General features: G+C 31.2%; 1 protein-coding gene and 1 non-coding gene across 5 annotated transcripts in view; both read left to right on the forward strand.

Moving 5' to 3' along the window:
• Sntg1 (syntrophin gamma 1) overlaps window positions 1-23,551 on the forward strand; it is an 828,698-nt gene that overhangs the window by 788,198 nt on the left and 16,949 nt on the right. For all 4 annotated transcript variants that reach the window (XM_058574019.1, XM_058574018.1, XM_046428541.2 and 1 more), the window contains one exon: window positions 2,490-2,600. In XM_058574019.1, coding sequence (XP_058430002.1) covers window positions 2,490-2,600 — 111 coding nt within the window. The remainder of the gene's footprint in view (window positions 1-2,489; window positions 2,601-23,551) is intronic.
• LOC124082169 (U6 spliceosomal RNA) lies at window positions 13,243-13,348 on the forward strand. The gene has a single exon (XR_006848285.1). It is a non-coding gene; the product is annotated as a U6 spliceosomal RNA (small nuclear RNA).

The following is a 23,551-nucleotide window of genomic DNA, read 5'->3' on the forward strand; positions in this document are numbered from 1 at the left end:
GGCTATTTAATAGAAAAGGAGAAGAACTTTAAGTCATTGCTACAAGAGACAAAAGGACTTTATATTATAAAAGGGAACATTTTACAATAAGCTACAACAATAATAAACATAAAATCCATGCACTCAATACCAGATCCCCAAAATATATGAGCAAAGTGACAGAATCGAAGGAAGAAACAATTCTATAATAATAGTTCCATACTTGGATACCTCTACATAAATACTTGGATAACCAAACAGACCAATCAAAGTCTCAGTAAGTTATTTTGTGGATGTCAACAAACTGACTCTAATGTTTATATGAAAAGGCAGAAGATCCAGATGAAATTAAAGAACTTAAGAAAAGCTGGCAAACTGCCATAACTTGATTTCAAGACTTACTATAAATCTACATATATGTTTGAAAGAGAAATAATGAGAAAATATATTCCAAGCAAATAATAGCTAGAGTTATCTATATAGTGTGATAATAGTGAAAAAAATAGATCAGTAGAACAGATTAGGGAGCACAGAAATAGACCCTCATAAATATAGCCAGATGATTTTTGAAATAGGACCGAAGGCAATGCAGTTGAATGTATAGTCTTTTCCATAAATGGTCCTGAAATAACTGACCACCCACATGCAGAAAAATGAAGCTTTTGCATTAATTATGGGAATTAATATTTAAGAGCAAATGTGGACCGAGGTTCTGTCTTATCATAAGCTCATCTGATTTATTATTTATTCAATACAAATGAGTGAACTAATGACCTTGGTTATATACTATGCATCACACAAATTCTGTATTTTACATCATTTCTTTATGAAATGGCAAAATATCATTTTACCTTGATTGTCACTGTCATTCTCATGTTTTAATCCAATTCCAGTATTACTCCTTTGATGAATAATGTCAAAAATATAAAATTACTTGAGATAAAAATAAGTACTCAGAAAGTTTCATTGATTCCCTGTAACAAGATGAAAAGAAGAAAAGCAATCACCTCTATTGAATTGCATGTGAAAATGTACAGTCCGAATGTTAGTCATTGTTACTTTCTTTCATTTAAAGTCTCATGTTTCCAAAAGAAGACCAGGATTAGAAAACTGGAATAGCTCAACTGAAAATATTACCATGAATTAATTTCACATCTATGAACATTTACTGTGCAATTGTTGGTTGGAGATAAATGTTTGCTCATCCATTTTCATTTGCCCTTAATATCCAATGCAACCTCAACTAATCTTATTTTCTCCATGCCAGTGTGAGATTATTGTAGTCAACAGACAGTATATTGGGGATCATTTTTTAAATTTTACTGGAGAGAAAAATAGTATTTTTTCATTGGAAAATCTGCTTGAAAAGGTTAAAAGCCTTTGAGAAAGATGGATTTAAATGGCCAATGTAATGCTAAAATTTATTTTCATAATATGCTTAATTTACAATATGAATGTGTTCATGTGTGCAAATATGCATATTTATGTACTTTTTAAATATCTTGTTTCTCTACAATTTTATCAGAGACAATAACAAAACTGTCCCAAGAAAACATCCAAACATCCAACTACCATAAATGTGTTTCCTTGAATTATTTAGAAAACACAAGAAATTATTTTTAACAAGAGCATATGTTGTTGAATGTATTTCTTTGTAATATATACTAATGAGACAAAGGTGGTAAGATAATTTAAAACTACCTGGTGTGTGATATGTTTTAACACAACTGTGTAGTTTTCCAAGTTAATGATTTATGCCATTTGTATTTAACATTGGGCATGCATATTTTAAATTGTAGTACATGCCAAAGAACAAAATGCTTCATTTACTTTTAAACAATAAGATTTATAATATAGAAGATATCAGAAATAACAAAAATATACAGTTTTCACTTATTTCCAATTTAACCTTCATGTATCTCCATTTTGCTACTTGTAAAGGCTACAGATTTTTGTTGTTTTTAGCTACAAAGAACTGTATTTGTGGATTACTGTATTTCAGAAAGAAGTTATATTTTTAAAGACATTATAGACTCAATCAGGGGCTCTATAAAATTCTTATTCTTATTTAATCTTGTGAGTTCACCATGTAAGTTTTTATAATAATTATTTATTAAAGCTGATATGTCATTTTGAAGAAGCTATAAGGTCATTACTTTGGGCTTCAAGTGAAATCTCCAGAATCATCAAATCATAAACACTTCATGACTTAAATTGTTGCGAAACAAAGTCAAAATTGTTTTCTGATTAAATATGACATGATACTGAAAATAATTAATTTATATATTTTTGCAATAATTATTTCATGGTTACAGAAGTTATTTCCTGAAAATTAAAGAATATAGTGAATTAAATTATAACCTTTAATAAATATATTTTAATTTACATTTTATTATCAGGACATATTAGTAACTTTATGTGTTTTCTACTATTTAAAAGGTAATTATTTCTTGGCTGAATGCAGACATCAATTATACTGACTTGCATGTGTTTCTCTTTTTTCCTTTTAGGCTGTACTTTGGAGGTATAAATTTTCTCAGCTTAAAGGTTCTTCAGATGATGGAAAGAGCAAAATCAAATTTTTGTTTCAGAATCCAGATACTAAACAGATTGAAGCAAAGGTAAACACGATAAATTTATCACATACACACGTCTAATTACACTAATGCTATTAAGAAGCAAAAGGGAGAAAATTTAGAAGAATCAAAGTAGCAAAAACATATTCTCCACTTACCTTGAAACATCCCTCATGGCCAATAAAATAAAATCACTTCAAGATTTTAATGACAAACATCCACTGAAAGGCATCACTTAAAATAAATTATACACAGTTAATTGCGTTTCTTACTTTTAATTCCTCATGCACTGCATTTGTATCACACTAAAATAACATTTTGAAAAGTAAATATGTCACTTGGTGGTTTCACATTCTAATTAAGTAATTTAAAATATTTAAAAAAGTGAATTCTATTTTATCATTATTTATTCTCTCCCAAAATAAGAATACAAAGTCCTACAGAAACTGATTTAGTAAATAAATGCATTTCCCCAGTGATCTATATGTTAAGCAAGATGAGTTAAATGAATGACTTTCGACTTTGCCCCTTGCGCATTTTTAGTACTCTGGAATATATTAACTATGCTGCTTTTAACTCTTTAGAAAGATGCATTACTTTTATTTTTATGAGTATGTGTATTTGCAAATATTCAAAATCTATATTATTTACATCACCCTACTATGAGATTCATAATGACAATATTTTTGGTTAGCATAAAACATAAAAATACTTCCTTTGTGTAAGAATGTATAAAATTACAAACACCAAAGTGAAAAATTAATCCTGTGGTTGTTATAACCCAATATAACTTTCAACAATGAATTAAAATTATTATTATAATTCTTTTACCTTCCTTTACCCACTAAATCCAGGGAGAAAGTCTTAGCCTGAGATTCAAAGTCTTCGGAGGTCTGGCCTATGTGATAGTCTAGACAAAGGCTTTTTTCAAGATGACCCCTTCTTTGCCTTATATATCTTCTAATGCTTTTCTCTTAACTTTTCTCTTCAGCTCTGATTTGAGCCCCTCTGGGAATATCCATTCTTGTTTTATATCATTCTTTGTCTTTAGTATTTCTTTCTGGATTGTATATTGAAGGAGAGAATGGTGGATGCACTTCCCTTATGCTGGATCCTTCATATTGTATTTCTCTAAAGCATTAATATTTCCATGACCTTGCCTTATATTTATACCTCATCAATTTAGACAAATGCCTTGATGACTGTATCCACTTCCTTTAACTTGTCTCATAACTTTCAAATCTACATTCCCAACATGGCCGCCTCCCTAAACATAGGCACATCTTCTCTCTGTCTTGTCACTACTCTGCCCTTCTTCCCATCAGCTGCCAGGGATGGATCATTCACTTTGTGCCAGCCAATTATACCACTCTTTAAGTCAGTTCTTAGAGCTGCTATCAAAAAATGTATTGCAGTTGTGAACTATTTACTTTATATATTTACTTTTTAAATATATTTACTTTAACTATTTACTTTTTATATTTACTTTAGCTCTTGGTAGATTTTTCAATATTTCAAAGTACGGCACATATGCTAATACTGATGAATTCATGTTAATATCATTTCTGTATTCTTCAAGCTAATGGGAAACCTCAACCATGAGTTACTGACAGCAGTATAGTATTTATTTGATTTTTGTTTATTAGATTTCTAACCCTTTTTAAATTTTTTTAAATAGTTTTTTTTTTAGTTATAGGTGGACACAGTACTTTTATTTTATTTATTTATATGTGACACTGAGGATCAAATCCAGTGCCTCACACATGTGAGGTGAGCACTCTACCGCTGATTCACAACCCCTTTCTAACACTTTGAGTGAGCTCAGAAACCCTCAGCACATGAAGCAAAAATTACAAATTTAATCAAATGTCCACTATTTAGTTTTTGCTTTAATATGATGTTTATTACATAATGCAGCTATGCAGCTGATTATATTTAATGTATTAGTTACTTACCTGAGAGTCACTAAATGTTATTCTCATTATTCTTGTGTTTTTAAGCTTTATTTTATAATTTCATTCATCATGTACAAATTTTAAAAATAAGATATTTGGTTACATATGATTTTCAAATTTATAGGTAGCAATTGTGGAATGAAAAAAACAGTTTTAAAAATAATGAAAGACTACAATATTTGGTGAGTTAAGGAAGGTACTTTTTGGGGAGTGGGTACCGCAGATTGAACTCAGGGGCACTTAGCCATTGAGCCACGTCCCCAGCCCTATTTTATATTTTTATTTAGGGACAGGGTCTCACTGAGTTACTTAGCACTCACTTTTGCTGAAGCTGGCTTTGAACACATGATCCTCTTGTCTCATAATGAAGGTCTTTAAAGTCAGCATCTCTCTGTATAAAATAAGGAAAATAATACCCCCCAGGGTAACATTAAAAAATACCAAATTAAAAATTGAGGCCATATAACAAGTGAAGTCACTGATCAATCAGAAGGGTGGCAAGCTATACAGACTTTTTGAGCCACTTTGTAACTACCTCCAGACTATCACCTCTGCTGATATCAGATAAATTGTATAAGAATTAAAATTAGAGCATTTGCCAACGTTTTTATATTCTATGCAACTGCAACTTGTAAGTAGTAAACTAATGTCCAAACAGAACCAAAAATAAGATTGTTGATGTTTATGTGTGGACATAAGTTTTCACTGTACAGTATAAATGTACAGAATTACAAATTGCTGGATAATAGTTGTTTAATTTTAAAGAAAATAGCTAATTTATACTCCAGAATGGGTATGCCATTTTATATGCCCACCAGCAATGTATGAGACTTCAGTTTCTCTGCATTCTTGCCAGTAAGTTAAATTGTCACTACCTTTTATTTCAGATGTTCTAATCATAGTTTTAAGCAATGCCTAGTAATTATAAACAATTTTACATGAGTGTTTTCTAGTCCATTTTTAAAATTAGATTGTTTTCTTTCTTTGTTTTTTGCCTATTTTCTAATTGTATCATTTGATTTTTTGTGCTATTTTTCTGTTAATGATGCTAGAAACATTTTAATTTACTATCGTTATTTTCTATGTTGTTTTCTGTAATCAATTTAATGAATTCTGCTTTCTCACTTGTTTTATTTTTGCTACTATTGTCACTTTGGCTTTATATTCCTCTTGTTTTGAAATAGAATTTGAATGAATTAGACTTTTTTTCATTTAAAAATAAATTTTTAAAAATTATTTTTTGAATGAAAATTTACCTAAAAAAGGGCTGTTTTAGGTACCCAGAAAAATTAAGTAGAAATATAGCAATTTCCCTTTTGTTCCTCTCCCCAAACAGGCAGCATGTCTCCACTATCTACAGCCTACAATGGTGTGGCATGCTTGTTACAACCATTGAAGCTTCATTGACACATCATTATCTCCCAGAATCCATTGTTAATATTAGGATTAAATTATAGTATGTGCAACACCAAGAGTTGCCCCTAATGTGGAACATACAAAGATGATTCACTGGTCTGAAGATCCTCTGTGCCCCGTCAGATCATCCCTACCTTCCAGTAACCATACAATCACTGATCTTTCACAGTCTCCCTAGTTTAACTTTTTAAAACTTTAATAAGTTGAAACATACAGTAGATATTCTTTCCAAGTTGACTGTTTTTACTTGGTAAAATGACTTTCTATGACATTTATTTTCAGTACTGAATAATACAGTATTCTATTTCCTGGATGTATCACAGTTAATTTATCCATTCACTTAGTGAAGGACATTTTGGTTACTTCTGAGTTTTGGCAATCAATTATGAATAAAGCGGCTTTAAGTATTCATTTTTTGTGTGTACAGAAAATTTCAATTCTTTTGGATAAATAAATACCAATTATTGCTAGATCTTAGGGTAAGGCTGTTTCGTTTTTAAGAAATTGACAACTTGTCTCCCAAAGTGAAAAATTTTCATTCACAGCAGCAATAAATGAGTGTTCCTGTTGTTCCACAAACTAGTCAGCATTTGGTTTTGTCAGTGTTTTAAATTTTGAGCATCTAACAGATGCTTCATGGTATTTCATTGGTTTGATTTTCATTTCACTGAGGACAAATAATGTAAAGCATGTTTTAATGAACTTACTTTTCACGCATACATACTGTTCTGTATAGCTGATGTTCTGTTACTGTTTTAGACACTATATTTCCCAAGTGCTACCCAGGGTCTGGTACATGCTAGACAAGTACTCTGCCTCTGAGCCACATCCCCAACCCCAAAACACTATAAATTGGGGTGTCTGTTTTCATATTGTTGAGTTTTAAGAGTTCTTTGTGTATTTTGATTATTTTTTCATCTGAAGAAGTCTCTTTTCTGACTTCTGTAAATATTTTATCCTTATCTGTGACTTTGCATTCTCTTTCTTCATAGAGAAGAAAGGTGGTTTGTCATTTCTTTAATTGATTGTGCCTTTTGTGCATATATAAAAACTCATTTACCAAACCTAATCTGTATTTTCCCATTTGCTAACTTCCAGCAATTTTACAGTACCACATTTTACATTTGGGGCTGTGATTTATTTTGAATTAATTTTTGTAATGTGAGATCTATGTCTGGATTTATTTCTTTCCTTTGCCTTGATAGTAGATGCACAGTTATTCTGGTATTGTTTGTTGAAAACTCTATATTTTCTCCATTCTCTTGCTTTTTGGCTCCTTAATCATAGATCTGTTGACAATATTGTGTGATCCCATTTCTGGACTGTCTCTTCTGTGCAATTTATCTCTTTATCTGTGCTCTTCCCAATATTACACTCTCTTATCACTACAGCTTTAGAGTATTTGTTAAAGTTAAGAACTGTGAATACTCTAAATTTGTTCTTGTCTTTTGATATTATGTTGGGTATTCAGGGTCTCTTGCCTCTTCATATACGCTTGATTTTCTTTTTCTTTCTTTTCTTTTTTTTTTGAGAGAGAGAGAGGGAGGGAGAGAGAGAATTTTAATATTTATTTTTTAGTTCTCGGTGGACACAACATCTTTGTTTTGCATGTGGTGCTGAGGATCGAACCCGGGCCGCACGCATGCCAGGCAAGCGCGCTACCGCTTGAGCCACATCCCCAGCCCTCTTTTACTTTTTTTATTAGAGTTTTAAACTAATCCATAGTAGTTGGGTTCATCCTAACAAACTCATACCTGCATGGAATTCAATGTTGGTTCACTATCCTCCCTGTTTCTCTCACCTTTTTTTTCCTCATGTCCTCCTTCTCTACCCAATATAAACCTTAGAATTAATTTATTTTTATCAACAAAGTAATTTTCTGGGATTTTGAATAAAAATTTATTAACCTATAATTTTAATTGGAAAAAAATGATATCTTAACAATAAAGGGACTTCTTATCCATGAACATGGACTCTGTCTATATATCCCAATTGCTATTTAATTTTAATTATTATTTAATTAATTTAAATATTCAATTTAATATAAATTATTATTTGATTTTATTATTTATTTTATTTAATTTCTTTATTTTATTTCATTAGATTTTATAGTTTTGCTCACATATATCTTATCTATACATAGTTATGTTTATACTAACTAAACTGTCTTTTTTTTTTTGGTCAGAATTTATATTTTATTCTGTAAACAAGTTAATTTTAAATTTTGTATCACAGGGGTCCTAATAAACATTGCAATCATGATATTGATAATTTTGACAAATCTTATGTTATTGAGATGCACAAATTATGTAATTCAGAAATCATAGTAGTATAGTTTCTCATATTCATCAAGATATTTCAGGTTGATCAGAGGGTAACTTTTTTTTTTTAAAGAGAGATTTTTTTTAAATTTTTATTGTTGGTTGCTCAAAACATTACATAGTCCTTGATATATCATATTTCACACTTTGATTCAAGTGGGTTATGAACTCCCATTTTTACCCCGTATACAGATTGCAGAATCACATCGGTTACACATCCATTGATTTACATATTGCCATACTAGTGTCTGTTGTATTCTGCTGCCTTTCCTATCCTCTACTATCCCCCCTCAACTAAACTGTCTTGTGAGTGAATATCATTGCCTTTATTTCCACTCATGGTGGGAAATGTTTGAACTTTCTACCATTAAATATGATGGTGGCAACATTTTAGTAGATTATTTTTTATCAAATCGAGATATTCCCTTTTATTCTTAGTTTACTGAGAGTTTGTAGTCATGAACAAGTGCTATGTATTTTTTCTGCACTTAATGGTACGATCATATGTATTTTTCGCTTGTTGATATGGTGGAATATATCAACTAACTTTCAAATGATGAACAAATCTTATTGATCCACCATAATACCAAATTCAGCTAGTTCTTCTTTCAGTTTTATTGGTTTGCCAAAACACTATGATGTTCTATTATTGCAAAGAAAATTTTTGAGAATTATTGTATCATCTAAGACAGTTGACCAATATATTATCTGTAATACCCATCTTATCTCTAATAACTCTCCCTACTTTTACTTTTAACATATATGTATTTTATATTTAAAGTTGATTTGTTACAGATGATGTTGTGTCTGGTCTCATGATATGTCTGATAATTTTTAATCGATACATTTAGGCCACTAATATTCAAACTAAATATTGATATTTTGGGATATATATCTAAGGTGTATTCCTCTTTTTCAGTGTTTCCCTTGTTCTTTATCATTTTATGTATTTAACACATTTTATGTTTCAATTTTCTCTCCTTATTAGAATAGCAGTCATACTTCTTTGTTTCCATCTTTTTGCTTCTTTCTTTGTGTCTTTATTTCTTACTTACTTTTCCTTGAGGTTCAAGTAGTTTCATACTGTTTTCACAAACCTTAGGAGAGTCATCTTAGTGATAGAATAATCCTAGTTCTTCCCTCCCAACTCTCACTAATTGGAACCAGAGACAATTTCTGTCCCTAATTGTACTTGTAAATATAGACAGATATATACATTTATATGTTCATATATATATATATATATATATATATATATATATATATATATCTACAATGAAAACTACAGAACTACAGACCACTAAAGAAAGAAATGGAAGACCTTAGAAGATGGAAATATACCCCCCCATGCTCTTGTATAGGCAGAATTTAATATTGTTAAAACAATCATTCTACCAAAAGCATTATACAAATTTCATGCAATTCCTATTAAAATCTCAATGATATTCTTTATGGAACTAGAAAAAGCAATCATGAAATTTACTTGGAAAAATAAGAGACCCAAAATAGCCAAAGCAAACTTTATCAAGAAGAGTGCCCAGGTGTGGTGTAATTGCTGTGGCTTTGGGAGGCTGAAGCAGGAGTATCATGAGTTCAAAGCAAAAACAAGGCACTAGGCAACTCATTGAGACCCTATCTCTAAATAAAATATAAAATAGGGCTAGGGATGTGGCTCTGTGGTCAGGTGTCCTTGGTTCAATCCCCAGTAACCCCCCAAAAGAATAGTGAATCAGGAGGTATCACAATACAAGACCTTAAACTATACTACAGAGCATATAACAAAAAACAGCAAAGTATTGGCATCAAAACAGATATATAGACCAATGGTACTGAATAGAAGACAGAGAGACAAACCCACTTAAATACAGTTATCTTATACTAGACAAAGGCACCAAAAACTTTCATTAGAGAAAACAGTCTCTTCAAAAACAGGTGCTGGAAAAACTGGGTATCCATATGTAGCAAAATGAAATTAAACCCCTATCTCTCATCCTGCATGAAACTCTACTCAAACTGGATCAAAGACTTAAGCACTAGAACAGGGTCCCTAAGCCTAATAGAAGAAAAAGTAGGCCTTAAACTTCACCATGTTAGCTTAGGAACTGACTTCCTTAATAATTAAAATCAAGAATCAATAAATGGGATGGAATCAAACTAAAAATCTTCTCCATGCAGGAAATAATAACATTGAGAGAGAACCTACAGAATGAGAGAAAATCTTTACCACATGCACCTCTGATATAGCATTAACATCCAGGATATATAAAGAACTAAAAAACTTAGCTGGGCTAGGTGGGGCACACCTCTAATCCCATTGGCTGGGGATGCTGAGGCAGGAAGATTACAAGTTTAAAGTCAGCCTCAGCAAAAGTGAGGTGCTAAATAACTCAGTGAGATTCTGTGTCTAAGCAAAATACAAAATAGGCATGGGGGTGTGGCTCAATATTCAAGTGCCCATGAGTTCTATCCCTGTTACCTGCCCCCTGCCTGGGAAAAAAAAAAAAAAAAAAAACTCAATAAACTCAACACCAAAAAACAAATAACTCAATTAATAAATGGACTACAGAACTGAGAAGACACTTCACAGAAGAAGAAATATCATCAGTCAACAAATACATGAAAAAATTTTCAACATCTCTAGCAATTAGAGAAATGCAAATCAAAATTACTCAAAGATTTTATCTCCCTCCAGTCAGAATGGCAATTATCAAGAATATGAACAGTGGGGTGGGTTGTGGCTCAGTGGTAACAGCACTTGTCTTGCACATGTGAGGCACTGGGTTCAATCCTCAGCCCCACATATAAATAAATAAATAAAGATATTGTGTCCATCTACAACTTATAAAAAAATTAAAAAGAAAGAATACAAACAACAATAAATATTGGTGAGGATGTGGGTAGAAAGGTACACTCATACATTGCTGGTGGTACTGCAAATTGGTAAAATCACTATGGGAAGCCTTAAGGAGATTCCTTAGAAAACTTGGAATGGAACCACCATTTGACCCAGCTGTCCACTCCTTCTTTTATATGCAAAGGACTTAAAATTAGCATACTAGAGTGATGCTACCACATCAATGTTTACAGCAGCTGCATTCACAATAGCTAAACTACTGAAACAATCTAGGTGCCCTTCAACAGATGAATGAATAAAGAAAATGTGGTATATATATATATACAATAGAATATTATTCAGTCTTAAAGAAGGATGAAATTATGACATTTGCCAGTAAATGGATGGAGCTGAAGAATATTGTGCAAAGCAAAATAAGCCAATCTCAAAAAACGAAATGCTGAATATTTTCTCTGATATGCAGATGTTAACTCACAATAAGGGGGTGTGTCATGCAGATGTTAATTCACAATAAGGGGGTGTGTCTAGGGAAGAATGGAGGAACTCTGGATTTGGCATAGGGGAGGGGAGGGAGAAGATTAAGTACGGTGGTAGGAAGGATAGTAAAATGAAGTATTATTCCATTATGTGCATATGTGACTACATGACTGATGTGATTCTATATCATGTACAACCAGAAGAATGAGAAGTTATACTCAACTTATGTATGATGTGTCAAAATGAATTCTACTGTCATGTGTCACTCATGAGAACAATTTTTTTTTATTTTAAAAAGATAGAAAAATAAATGTCTCTCTCTATATAAACATCAGTGTACATAATCTAATATATTATATTATACTATACAGTTGTATTATTTTGTTATATTTATGTTATGTTTATAACATAAATAACTGCATTATTTATGTTATAATACAGTTGTATTATTTTGAACAAGTTATTATTGTTTAGATAAATGTTGAATAACTTATTTGTTAGATAAATTAAGAAATGTAAGATCTTTTTACTTTGTTTATTCCTTCTTTTGATGCTATTCATTTTATTTTTCTTTCTATTGATCCAGTCTGATCTATCTTATTTTCTTCTTTCCAAATAATTTATTTTAAAATTTATTACAAGGCAAGTCTACTGACAGTATTTTTTTTCAATTTTTGCTTGTCTGAAAATATCTTTATTTCTCATTCAGTTATAAAGAATAACTTCACAGGGTGCAGAATTCAAAGTAGATAGCTGTTTTTTCTTCCAATATTTGAAATTTTTTACTTGCGATATTTCTCTTATTTCTTGTGTGATTTCAGAGAATATGAATATAAATTTTATCTTTGATGCATTAGGGAGAGGTAAGGCGTTTTTTTTTTTCCCTCAACCCAGTTTCAGAAAAAAATACATACATACACTCTCACACACATATGCTTACATACATATAAATATGTACTTTTCTTTTTTATGACATTTTTATTGAGTCTTTTGAGATATACCTAACATTATGTATATTCTGAATGTTAATACTGTATCTAAGGAGCAGGTGGCAAAATCTTCTCCCATTACACAGGCTCTCTCTTCATACTTTAAATGGCTTCCTTTGCTTTTTAAAAGCTCTTCCATCGGATATAATCCCATTTATTGATTATTGATTTTATTTCTTACTTTTTAGAAGTCTTATTAAGGAGGTCAATTCCTGTGCCAACATGTTGGAATGTTGTGCTTATATGTTTTCTAGCAGTTTCAGAGTTTCTGGTCTAATTTATAGGTCTTGCATTCACTTTGGGTTGATTTTTGTGCAGGTGAAAGAGGTCAAGTTGTATTCTTCTCCGTATGGAGTACCAGTTCCTCAGCACCATTTTTTGTAAAGGCTATATTCTCTCCAAGAAATGTTTTTGGCATCTTTGTCTAATACTATATAATTGTTTTCATGTGGGTTTACCTTTGCATCTTCTATAGCATGGCTCCTCAAGTTTGTTTTGGTGCCAGAACCATGCTGTTTTTGTTGCTATAGCTCTATAGTATATTTTGAGGTATTCTATTGTGATGCCTCCAGCATTACTATTTTTAATCAATATTGCTTTGATTATTATGGTTCTCTTATTTTTTGAAAAGAATTTTAGAATTGCTTTTTCCAGTTCTATGAAGAATGTCATTGGGTGCTTGTCTCGGCAGCACCTATATTAAGGTTGGAACAATACAGAGAACATTAGCACAGCCCTGCACAATAATGACACACAAATTCCTGAAGCATTCCATATTTTTTTTCTCTTTTGATATGAAGAGGCCAACACATAATGGGGTGGGAGGGGTAGGGAAAATAGAAGTTTATTGGATTAGACAAAGGGAAATGAAGTAAAGGGGAGGTGGGTATAGGAAAGACAATAGAATGAATCATGCATAACTTTCCTATGTTCATATATAGATACACAACCAGTGTAACTCCATGTCATGGTCAACAAAAACGAATGAGATCCTAATTATAATGTGTAATATGTCAAAATACATTCTTCTTTAATGTATATCTAAAAGGAACAAATTCCAAAAAGGGGAAAAAAACCATAGAATGTCATTGATAATTTGATGGAAATTTCGTTGAATCTGTACAATGCTTTTGGTAGCATGGCCATTTGCTATTAAATTTACCTACCCAAGAAAAAGGAAGGGCTTTTTATCTCCTAAGATCTTCAATGTATTTCTTCAGTGTTCTATAATTTTCATTGTGAAGGTTCTTGGCATCTGATATAATATTTATTCCCAAGTACTTTATTTTTTGAGTTTATTGTGAATGGAAGAGTTTTCCCAATTTATTTTTCGGCAAGTTGGTTATTTGAGTAGGAAAGTGGTTGAAATGTATATATATATATATATATATATATATATATATATATATATATATATACACACACACACACACACACACACACACACGTATCTTTTATCCTGCTACTTTGCTGATTTCATTTATCAGCACTAGAAAGTCTTCTAGTGGAACTTTTTGGGTCTTGTAAATATAGGATCATATCAACAGCCAATAGATTTGAGCTCTTCTTTTCCTATTTATGTCCTTTTGATTTCCTTCTCTTGCCTGGCTGCTCTGGCTAGAATTTTGAGAACTATGTTGAATAGGAGTGGTGACAGTGGATATCCTTGTCTTGTTCCTGATAGTAGAGGCAGTGCTTTCAATTTTTCTCTGTTCAGTATGATGTTGGCCTTGGGTTTGTCATATATACCCTTTACAATATTGAAGGAGGTAAGTTCCTTCTATCCCTAGTTTCTCTAGATTTGGGGATGGAGGGTAGTACAAACCTTACTTAACAACCGAGCTTAATCCCCTGCTTTTTTTTTTAACTTTTGGTAAATTTTGAGATGGGCTTTCACCAAGTTGCCTAGGGCCTTGCTAAGTTGCTGAGGCTAGCCTTGAACCTACAATCCTCCTGCCTCAGCCTCCCAAGCAAATGGAATTTCAAGTGTGTATCACTGTAATTAGCTATTTTTTTCTGGTGCTTTAAACATGAGTGGACACTACATTTTGCCAAATGCTTTTTCTTCATCTATTGAGAGAATCATGTGATTTACGTCCTCAACTCTACACATGTGGTGAATTACATTTATTGATTTCTGTATGTTGAAACTTCCTTAAACCCCTGAAATTAACCCCATTTGATTGTGGTGCCCTATCTTTTCAAAATGTTTTTGTATGTAGTTTGCCAATATTTTATTAAGAAATTTTGCATTTATGTTCATCAAGGATATCAATCTAAAGATTTCTGTTCTTTATGTGTATTTGTCTGATTTTGGTATCAAGGTGATACTGTTTCATAGAATGAATTTGGCAGGGATCCCTCCTTTTATATTTCATGGAATAATTTGAGGAGAATTAGTATTAATTTTCTTTAAAGTCTGGTATCTCTCATTTTATTTATTTGAGTCTTCTCTATTTTCATTTTGTCTAATTTGGCAAGTGGTATATCAAATTCTGTTTATCCTTTCACTGAGAAGACTGATGTTTTGTATTTTTTCTTTATTCTCAGTTTCATTCTGATTATAATTATTTTATATCTTCAACTGAATTTGGTTTAGTTTGTTCTTTTTCTAGCACCTTGAAGTGTAATGTTAGGTTGTTTATTTTAAATCATTCCAATGTTTTGATGTTTAAACTCACTGCTATAAAGTTTCCTCTTAAAACTGCCTTCATACTTTCCCAGAGATTTTGTTATGTTGTATCACTATTCTTAGTATTTTTTGAGAAATAATTCCCCCCCCCATTTCTTACGCTGTTCATTTATTGTTAAAAAATGTATTATTTAAGCTCTAGGTTTTAGAGGATTTTCTGTTTTTCAATTTTATCATGGATTTCTAACTTACTCCATTATACTTTGATACATGTAAGAAATTATCTATATTTATTACTAGTTTATCATGATCTGATACAACATAAAAATTATCTGTATTTTTGTCTTTGCTAAGATTTTCTTTGTGACCTAAAATATGATCTATTTTAGAAAATGTTTCTTGTAGTGCTGAGAAAAATATATATTTAGATGTTGATGGATAAAATATTCTATAGATGTCTGTTAGATCCATTTGGTTCATAGTACTTTTTAGATCTAAGAAATGTTTACTTGGTTTATGTCTACATGATCTATATAGTGTGAGACAGATGTGTTGAATTCACCCAAAATTTTTTCATTATTCTCTATTTGATTCTAATATTGAGAAGATTTTTTTCTTATGTACGTAGATGCATCATTTTGGGGGGTATAAATATTTACAATCATTTTTATCTTGTTGTTGGATGATCCAGTTAACCAGTATGAAGGGACCTTCTTTGCCCCTTCTGATTAATTTTGGCTTGATGGCCACTTTGTCTGATATGAGACAAGCTATCCCTGCTTGTTTACAGGTACCATATGCACGGCATATATTTTCCCATTCTTTCACCTTCAGTCGGTGGATGTCTTTGCCTGTGAGGTGAGTTTCTTGCAAGCAATATATTGTTGAGTCATATTTTTTAATTCAGTTTGTCAATATATGACTTTATTGAAGAGTTTAGACCATTTACATTCAATGTTATTATGGAGAGGTAATTTTTATTTCCAGCCATCTTAATTTTTTTGATGTTTAATTCAGACTTGGTTCTCCTTTAATTGACTATTCTACTGTAATGCATCCCTATGATGATTTTCACTTTAATTTTTCATTTATCCTTCATGAAATATTTCATTAAGTATGTTTTTTAGCAATGACTTTGTGATTACAAATTCTTTTAGTTTCTGTTTATCTTGGAAGGTGTTTATTTGATTTTCAATTATGAAGCTTAATTTTGCTGGGTATAGAATCTTGGATAGCACCTTTTCTTTCAGAGCTTGGTATTCCAAGCCCTCCTACATTTTATGATCTGGGTTGAGTAAGCAGTTGAAATTTATATTGGTTGACCTATAAATGTGACTGGCCACTTTTCTCTTTCAGATTTTAGAATTCTATTCTTATTCTGTATCTTAGGCAATTTTATTATAATATATATATTGGAGTAGAACTATTGCAATTTTGTGTATTTGGAGTCCTATATGATTCTTATATTTGAATTTCCATCTCATTCCTAACGTTTTGAAATTTTTCTATATTATTTCATTGTAAAGTTTGTACATCCATTTACTTTGTGTTTCAGAGCCTATGTTTACCCCCAATAATCTTACATTTGGTCTCTTGATGTTATCCCGTATTTATTGAATATTCTGTTCATGGTTTCTTAATATCTTTTCTTTTTTGGCAAACTTTATTTTCAAGATTATATACTTTGTCTTTGAGGCCTCAAATCTATCTTCAAAGAAGTCTTTCCATTGAATTTTGTTGTTGTTGTTGAGTTTTCATTTCCTGGATTTCTTTTGGTTCTTTTTCAGAATATCTATCTCTTTATGGAAATGATCTTTGAATTCCTGTATTTTCTCTCTAATTTCACTGCTTACATCTTATTTTAGCTCACTGAGCATATTAACCATGAACTTTCTAAATTCTTTCTCTGACATTTCTTTCCACTGTATTATCAATAGAATTAGTTTTGAAATGTTATGGGCTGATTGAAGCAGTTTGTTGTTTTGGTTTTGGTATTGCTTGTATATCTACCCATCTACTGGGATGGTTATTATTTCTCCTTTTAATCAAGGGTCTATTTCATGAGCTTCTTTTCCATATGAGCCCTGGATTGGGTTAATATCAGGATATTTATAGTCTGACTCATTGCCTACTCTTTGTTGAGTATCAGTCACTTTGGGAGATGCTGCTGAATCCTACTTACTATAATAAATTCAGAATCAATCCATGTATTATCAACATTATGAAAAGGAAAATACTTGTTGATATTGTTTCCACATTTCTGTTTTGTTATTTTTAATTATTGATATTTCTCATGGTTTATTTTCTAAAAATTTCCCTCTATGCTTACATTGTCCTCTTTTTCTCATTTTTGGATAGTTTATCTGTTTATGTCCTTATCACATCAATCATGTGGATGTAAGTTTCTGATTTGATAATTACAATTTCTCTACCATATTTTCATCTTGTTCTGGAGTTTGCTTTTTATCTACAAACTGTGGGTTTTATGTTATTGATATTGAGGTTGTTGTTTCATCATGATTTCTATCTAATATTTTCTTGATAGATGGGTATGATAGGTTATCTGAAAGGAAGTTATAAGTAGACATTTAGAAATGTGGTGAAAAGTGTGAAGGAAGAGACACATTCTCCAATACTCAAAGTAAGTTTCATTTATTTAGTAAGCCTCTGCTTCTGGACTGTGATTTCACATATGCTGCTAATTTCCCTCCCTCTTGGCTGGGCAAGACAGCTATCTTGGGCTGAGGTTGGGTGTGTCCCTTCCCTCAGGTCAGTAAGACTCTGATGAACTGGTAGCATGTAAGAATCTTTTTCATTAGTTTCTCCTGAAGTCAAGCCTTGTTAGAAACAGAGTGTTCTGGCATATTTCAGCACCAGCTGCTCTGTGGAATGCTTTGTAATTTCTCTCCAATACATCATGTTTTTCTTTGTTTGTATTAAGGTTTGGTGGCAGAGGTTGGCTTTTGACTTCATGTCTTTGACAGAAATATTGTTTTAGTCTCAGTTTTTCCAACTTTTTTTTCCAGTATCCTATATGAAAAAACAGCTATGAGAAAACTCTGAAGATGAATTTTTAGAAATGTAATGTTTAGTTTATAATTATTTGTGAATTTAACTTTTTATAATTTATTTTTAGTCTGATTATAGTGTAGGCAGAGAATTTATTCAAACTAATTTCAGTTTTTTCATTCTCTATATGATTTTATTTTTATGAATTCATGACATTTTCTTTGTGGCTAAGAATATGGCCTTATCACAGCTTGAAAAGAATAATATGCATGTGTAGACTTTTTAATCTCAATACCAAAGCCATACAAGGACATTTCAAGAAAAGAAAATTACAGGCCAATTTTTCTGATGAACATAGAATCACAAATCTTCAAGAAAATGATAGGAAATCAAATTCATATGAATTAATCATTCACCATTATTAAGAGGGATATATCTCTGGGATACATATGCTTCAACATTTGCAAATCTATAAGCGTGAAACACTACATTAACAGAATGAAAGACAAATTCACAAGATCATCTGAATACATGCAGAAAAAAACATTTCACAAAATTCAACATCCTTTCATGACACAAACTCTCAACAGATTAGGTATAGAAGGAATATACCTGAACACAATGCAAATCCATCTGTGACCAAACAACAGCTAACATCTTATTCGATGGTGTCAGTTCAGAGCTTTTCTTCTGAGACCAGGAATAAAACAAAGATATCCATTCTTACCACAGCAATTAGTCAAGACAAAGAAATACAAGATATTCAAAACTGGAGGAAGAAGTAAAATTGTTGCTGTTGTTTGCTGGTGAAGTCATTTTATATTAAGAAAGTACTAAAGACTCCACAAAAATAATTTACAACTAATTAACAAATACAGTAGAATTGCAGGATATAAATCCATCAGACAAAAATCAACATTTGTATATACTAAAAAGAAATTTTAAAAAATTCAAAAAAGTTATCTACAAAAGCTATAAAATAAAACACTTAAGAATAAGTTTAACCAAGGTATTAAAGCTCTGTACACTAAAAATTTCAAAACTTTGGGGAAAGAAATTGAAGAAACATATATCATATAGTCCATGTTCATATATTGAAATAAATAATATTATTAAAATGTCCATAACACAAAATAAGTCCAGCAAATGCAATTTCTATAAAGGTTTGAATTATATTATTCACAGAATATAAAAACATCCTAAAACTTACATATACAACACCCTCCCCCCGGGGGAAAAAAAAAAGGAAAAGGAAATAACCAAGGTAATCTTGAGGCAAAGTAAGACTGGAGACATCACCCTAGCTTAACTTCAAACTACATAAAAAAATTAATGTTATCTATTTTAATCTTGTAACTATATTCTGTTGTAAATGTATTAAAACAGCATGTTAGTGGAATAAAAATGGACCCATTTATCATTTCAGTGGAGAACACAAGAAAGAACCTGACTTTTGACAAAAGGTACCAAGAGTAAATAATGGGAAAAGCACAGGTTCTTCAAGAAAGAGTGCTGGAAGAACTGTATATCCACATGTAGAAGAATGAAATTCACCTTTATTTCACACCAAAAAAAATCAACACAGATTAAAGATTAAAAAGTAAAACCAGAAACTATAAAACTGTTAGAAGAAAATATAGGAGGAAAACTATAGAACATTCATCTGAGCAATGATTTTATGGATTTTGACCCCCAAAAATCAGGCAAGAAAAGGCAAAAATAGACTAATGGGATTGTATCAAAATAAAAAGTTTCTGTATAATAAAGAAAGTAACAAAATGAAAAGGAAACTTACATAATGGGAGAAAAAATATTTGCAAATGCCACATGAAATAAAATGATAATATTCAAAATATACAAATAAGTCCAAGAATTCAATAGCACAAAAAGATAACCATATTAAAAATGGATAAATGATATGAATAGATATTTCTTAAGAGATGACATAAATGGCTAACAGTTTTTTAAAATGACATTCAACATCATTAATCACTAGGTAAATGAAAATTAAAGCCACAATGAAATATTACTTTATAATTATCAGAATGTCTATTATCAAAAAATATTAAAAATAAGTATTGGGGCTGGGGATGTGGCTCAAACGGTAATGTGTTTGCCTGGCCTGTGTGGGGCTCTGGGTTCGATCCTCAACACCACATAAAAATAAAAAAAAGATGTTGTGTCCACTGAAAACTGAAAAATAAATATTAAAAAATTCTCTCTTTCTCTCTCTCTCTCTCTCTCTCTCTCTCTCTCTCTCTCTCTCTAAAAAAAAAAGTATTGGCAAGGATGTGGAGAAAAGGGAACTCTTATATATATACTGATGGTTGGAGCGTAAATTAATATAGCTGTTATAAAGATTGTTCATAAAACTGAAGCTAGAACAACCATAATGATCTTCCCCTTCTGGCTATTTATTAAAGGATTTTAAATAAGTATATTGAAGAGATGTCTGTATTATCATATTTATTGCTGTATTATTCAAATTAGCCAGGACATGGACTCAACTTCTATTAACCAAAGGATGGAAAAAGAAAATGGATAAATATATAATGAGATGCTATTCTGCCTTAAAAAGTAAATTGTATAATTTGTGATAACACAAATTAAGTTGGAGTTCATGGTGCTAAGTAAAATAAATTGGGCACAGTATTTTCAATACAGCACAATCTTATTCATATGTGGAATCTAAAATAATACAACCAATACAAGCTGAGAGCAATATGGTGATTATCAGAGTTTAGAAAGTGAGAAGAATAATTCGTCTAGAAGACAATATTTCAGTTAGATGAGAGAAACAAATGATACATATTAGAGATAGAAAAAAAAGACATCTGGGATTTTTACTACTTCTTTGCTGGTGTGAGTGGGTGTACAGATGGAGATTATTGGTTAATTGAATTTTACCATTTGACTAAAGAACAAATATTTCATAACAGTTTTCTGTCTTGACAGTATCTCCCTTTCAACCATATGACTAGATAGCATAGGGTTTACCTGGGGTTTTGTCTGTGTCCAATCTGGGGGCCATTCTGTCTACCATCTTGTTTGGGATATCCAACACAAAAAGAGAAGTTCAGAGAAGGGATTTTTCATCATCATGTTCCTAAGTTCCTTGACTGTTCTCCCTTTCAGAATGTCATTAAGTTTGGTGTGCCTGTGCTATGTAGTGTTTTAAATTATATTTACAGAGAGGAATAGGAAAAATTGCATTATTATATCATCCCAGAAATAGAACAATATTTCCTTTTAAACTACCACTAACACTTTTCCTTAAAAAAAAAAAAGAATACTTATTTGGATAAGTCTGTTTCCTATTTTCTCTTCCTCCATTGTCCCAATGAAATAGTGGTAGAATCATAAAAAATTAACAATGATCATATAATTATGAGCAAAATTTTTGCTATAATTGCCAAGCAGGGTCTAATAAAAAGAATATTTACAATGTAGGAACCTCATTACCTAGCTTCATTTTGTAAAACAGTAAGTAGTATAAAATATGCCTCCTGGGTTTCATTTTATTTTTACTTTGAGTCTGATTCATATAAGAATAGATTTCATGTCATTAATAATCTGCATGATTTGAAATAACTTAATCCTATTTAACTATTTAAAGCTTATATTTCCAGCCTCAAGGATTAAATATCGAATACATTTGAATTGTTGATGAATTGTAAGTGGTAATGGATTCTACTGAGAAAGGGGCTGTTCACCCAGAACAGCTTGTTCAGATGGAACCCACTGAGTGCATAATAAGAAACTGCTTTTCTCCACCTCTCTTATTCCATTAGTCACCATCCAATAGAACATTTTTCATCCTGAAAACAATAAACAATATCCATTCATCAAAGTCAAGTTTCATTTACTTTTTTTCCTCTGATCCCTCTTTAACATACTTAATACTGTTAAGCAATAGATAGCTATGAGTAAAATCTAAAAAAATACCTTTGCTAAGATAATTTCTCATGATATTTCAAGGTTTTACTAAGTAGTTTATGATATCAATTACTTTGTGCTACTTGTTACTAGTTTTGGAATAATAATTGAAAAATTAAAATTTCACTTAGTTTTATATAACTTAAGAATTTCAATAGTTATTTTTAGGTAAAACTTTCACCAGAAAGTATTATAAATGCATCCTAGAATACATAAGACCCAATTATAGAGTCTAGAATTATTTAAGAGGGATGTAAAATTATATTTTACTATATTTTAACAAAAAAAACCTATTTGAGTAAAAACAAATAATATTTATGACTTTTTCTTAATGTGTACCATTACAAATGTATTGATGGCAAGTGAGTATTTTTCTTTTTTTTTTTTTGTTTGAGAGAGAGAGAGAATTTTTTAATATTTGATTTTTAGTTTTCAGTGGACACAACATCTTTATTTTATTTATTTTTTAATGTGGTGCTGAGGATTGAACCCAGCACCCCACACATGCCAGGCAAGCGCAATACCTCTTGAGCCACATCCCCAACCTCGAGTATTTTTCTTAAGTTAATGTCACAATAGTAGATTTGATGACGGAAGATCATTGAGGGGGTATGTTTACTGACACCAATATGTTCTCCTATGCCTCCAAGAAACAACCCAAGAAATGGTTTGCAAATCTTTGAAAAAAATTGGAGCATAATATATTTAATAAAGGGCAATTTTTTAAAAAAATCACATCTTGTTATGTGTATTAGTCTGTTTTATCTTGGTATAAAAGAATGCCTGTGACTGAGTAATTTATAATGAAAAAAACATTGGCTTATGGATCTGGTATGTGAGAAGTCAAAAACATGACACTGGAAATCTCCTGATGAATTTCCATTATGATTCACCATATCATAATATGGGGGAAAGGCAAGGGACCACATAGAGAGTAGAGAGGGCAGAGAAAGAGATCACAGGGCTCTTGAAATAGCAGCATTAATTCATTCATGAGAATGGAACCCTAATGACCCTATTACCTTTTGAATGTTCTTCCCAATACCATTACAGAGGCAATTTAATGTCAACACATGTCCTGGAGGGGATATACAAACCATAGTATTGTGCTATATTTCTGAGGTTGTGGTAGTTTCAAATAAGAAGCTAAAACCCAATGGAAATAAATTAGTCATAAGTGGAAAGAATTTTTTCTCATCAAAGTTAAAAAGAAAAGGTAAGCCAGAGTGAATTATGGGTCAAAAGTTTGGCTTAAAGTGGAGGCTGTCATAATGGGTTTTATCCTTTGAAAATGAGTAAATTTAGATCTTGCCTCATGTGATATTAAGAATATAACTTTTAATAAAACATGCTTTTTGTTTAATAATACATATATACTTTCCAAAGGCAAATACATTAAAATCAGAG

Source organism: Marmota monax, unplaced genomic scaffold (genome assembly GCF_021218885.2).
Source record: "Marmota monax isolate L192 unplaced genomic scaffold, Marmota_monax_Labrador192_F-V1.1 WCK01_AAM20220418_F8-fsc00044, whole genome shotgun sequence".
Lineage (NCBI taxonomy): Eukaryota > Metazoa > Chordata > Mammalia > Rodentia > Sciuridae > Marmota > Marmota monax.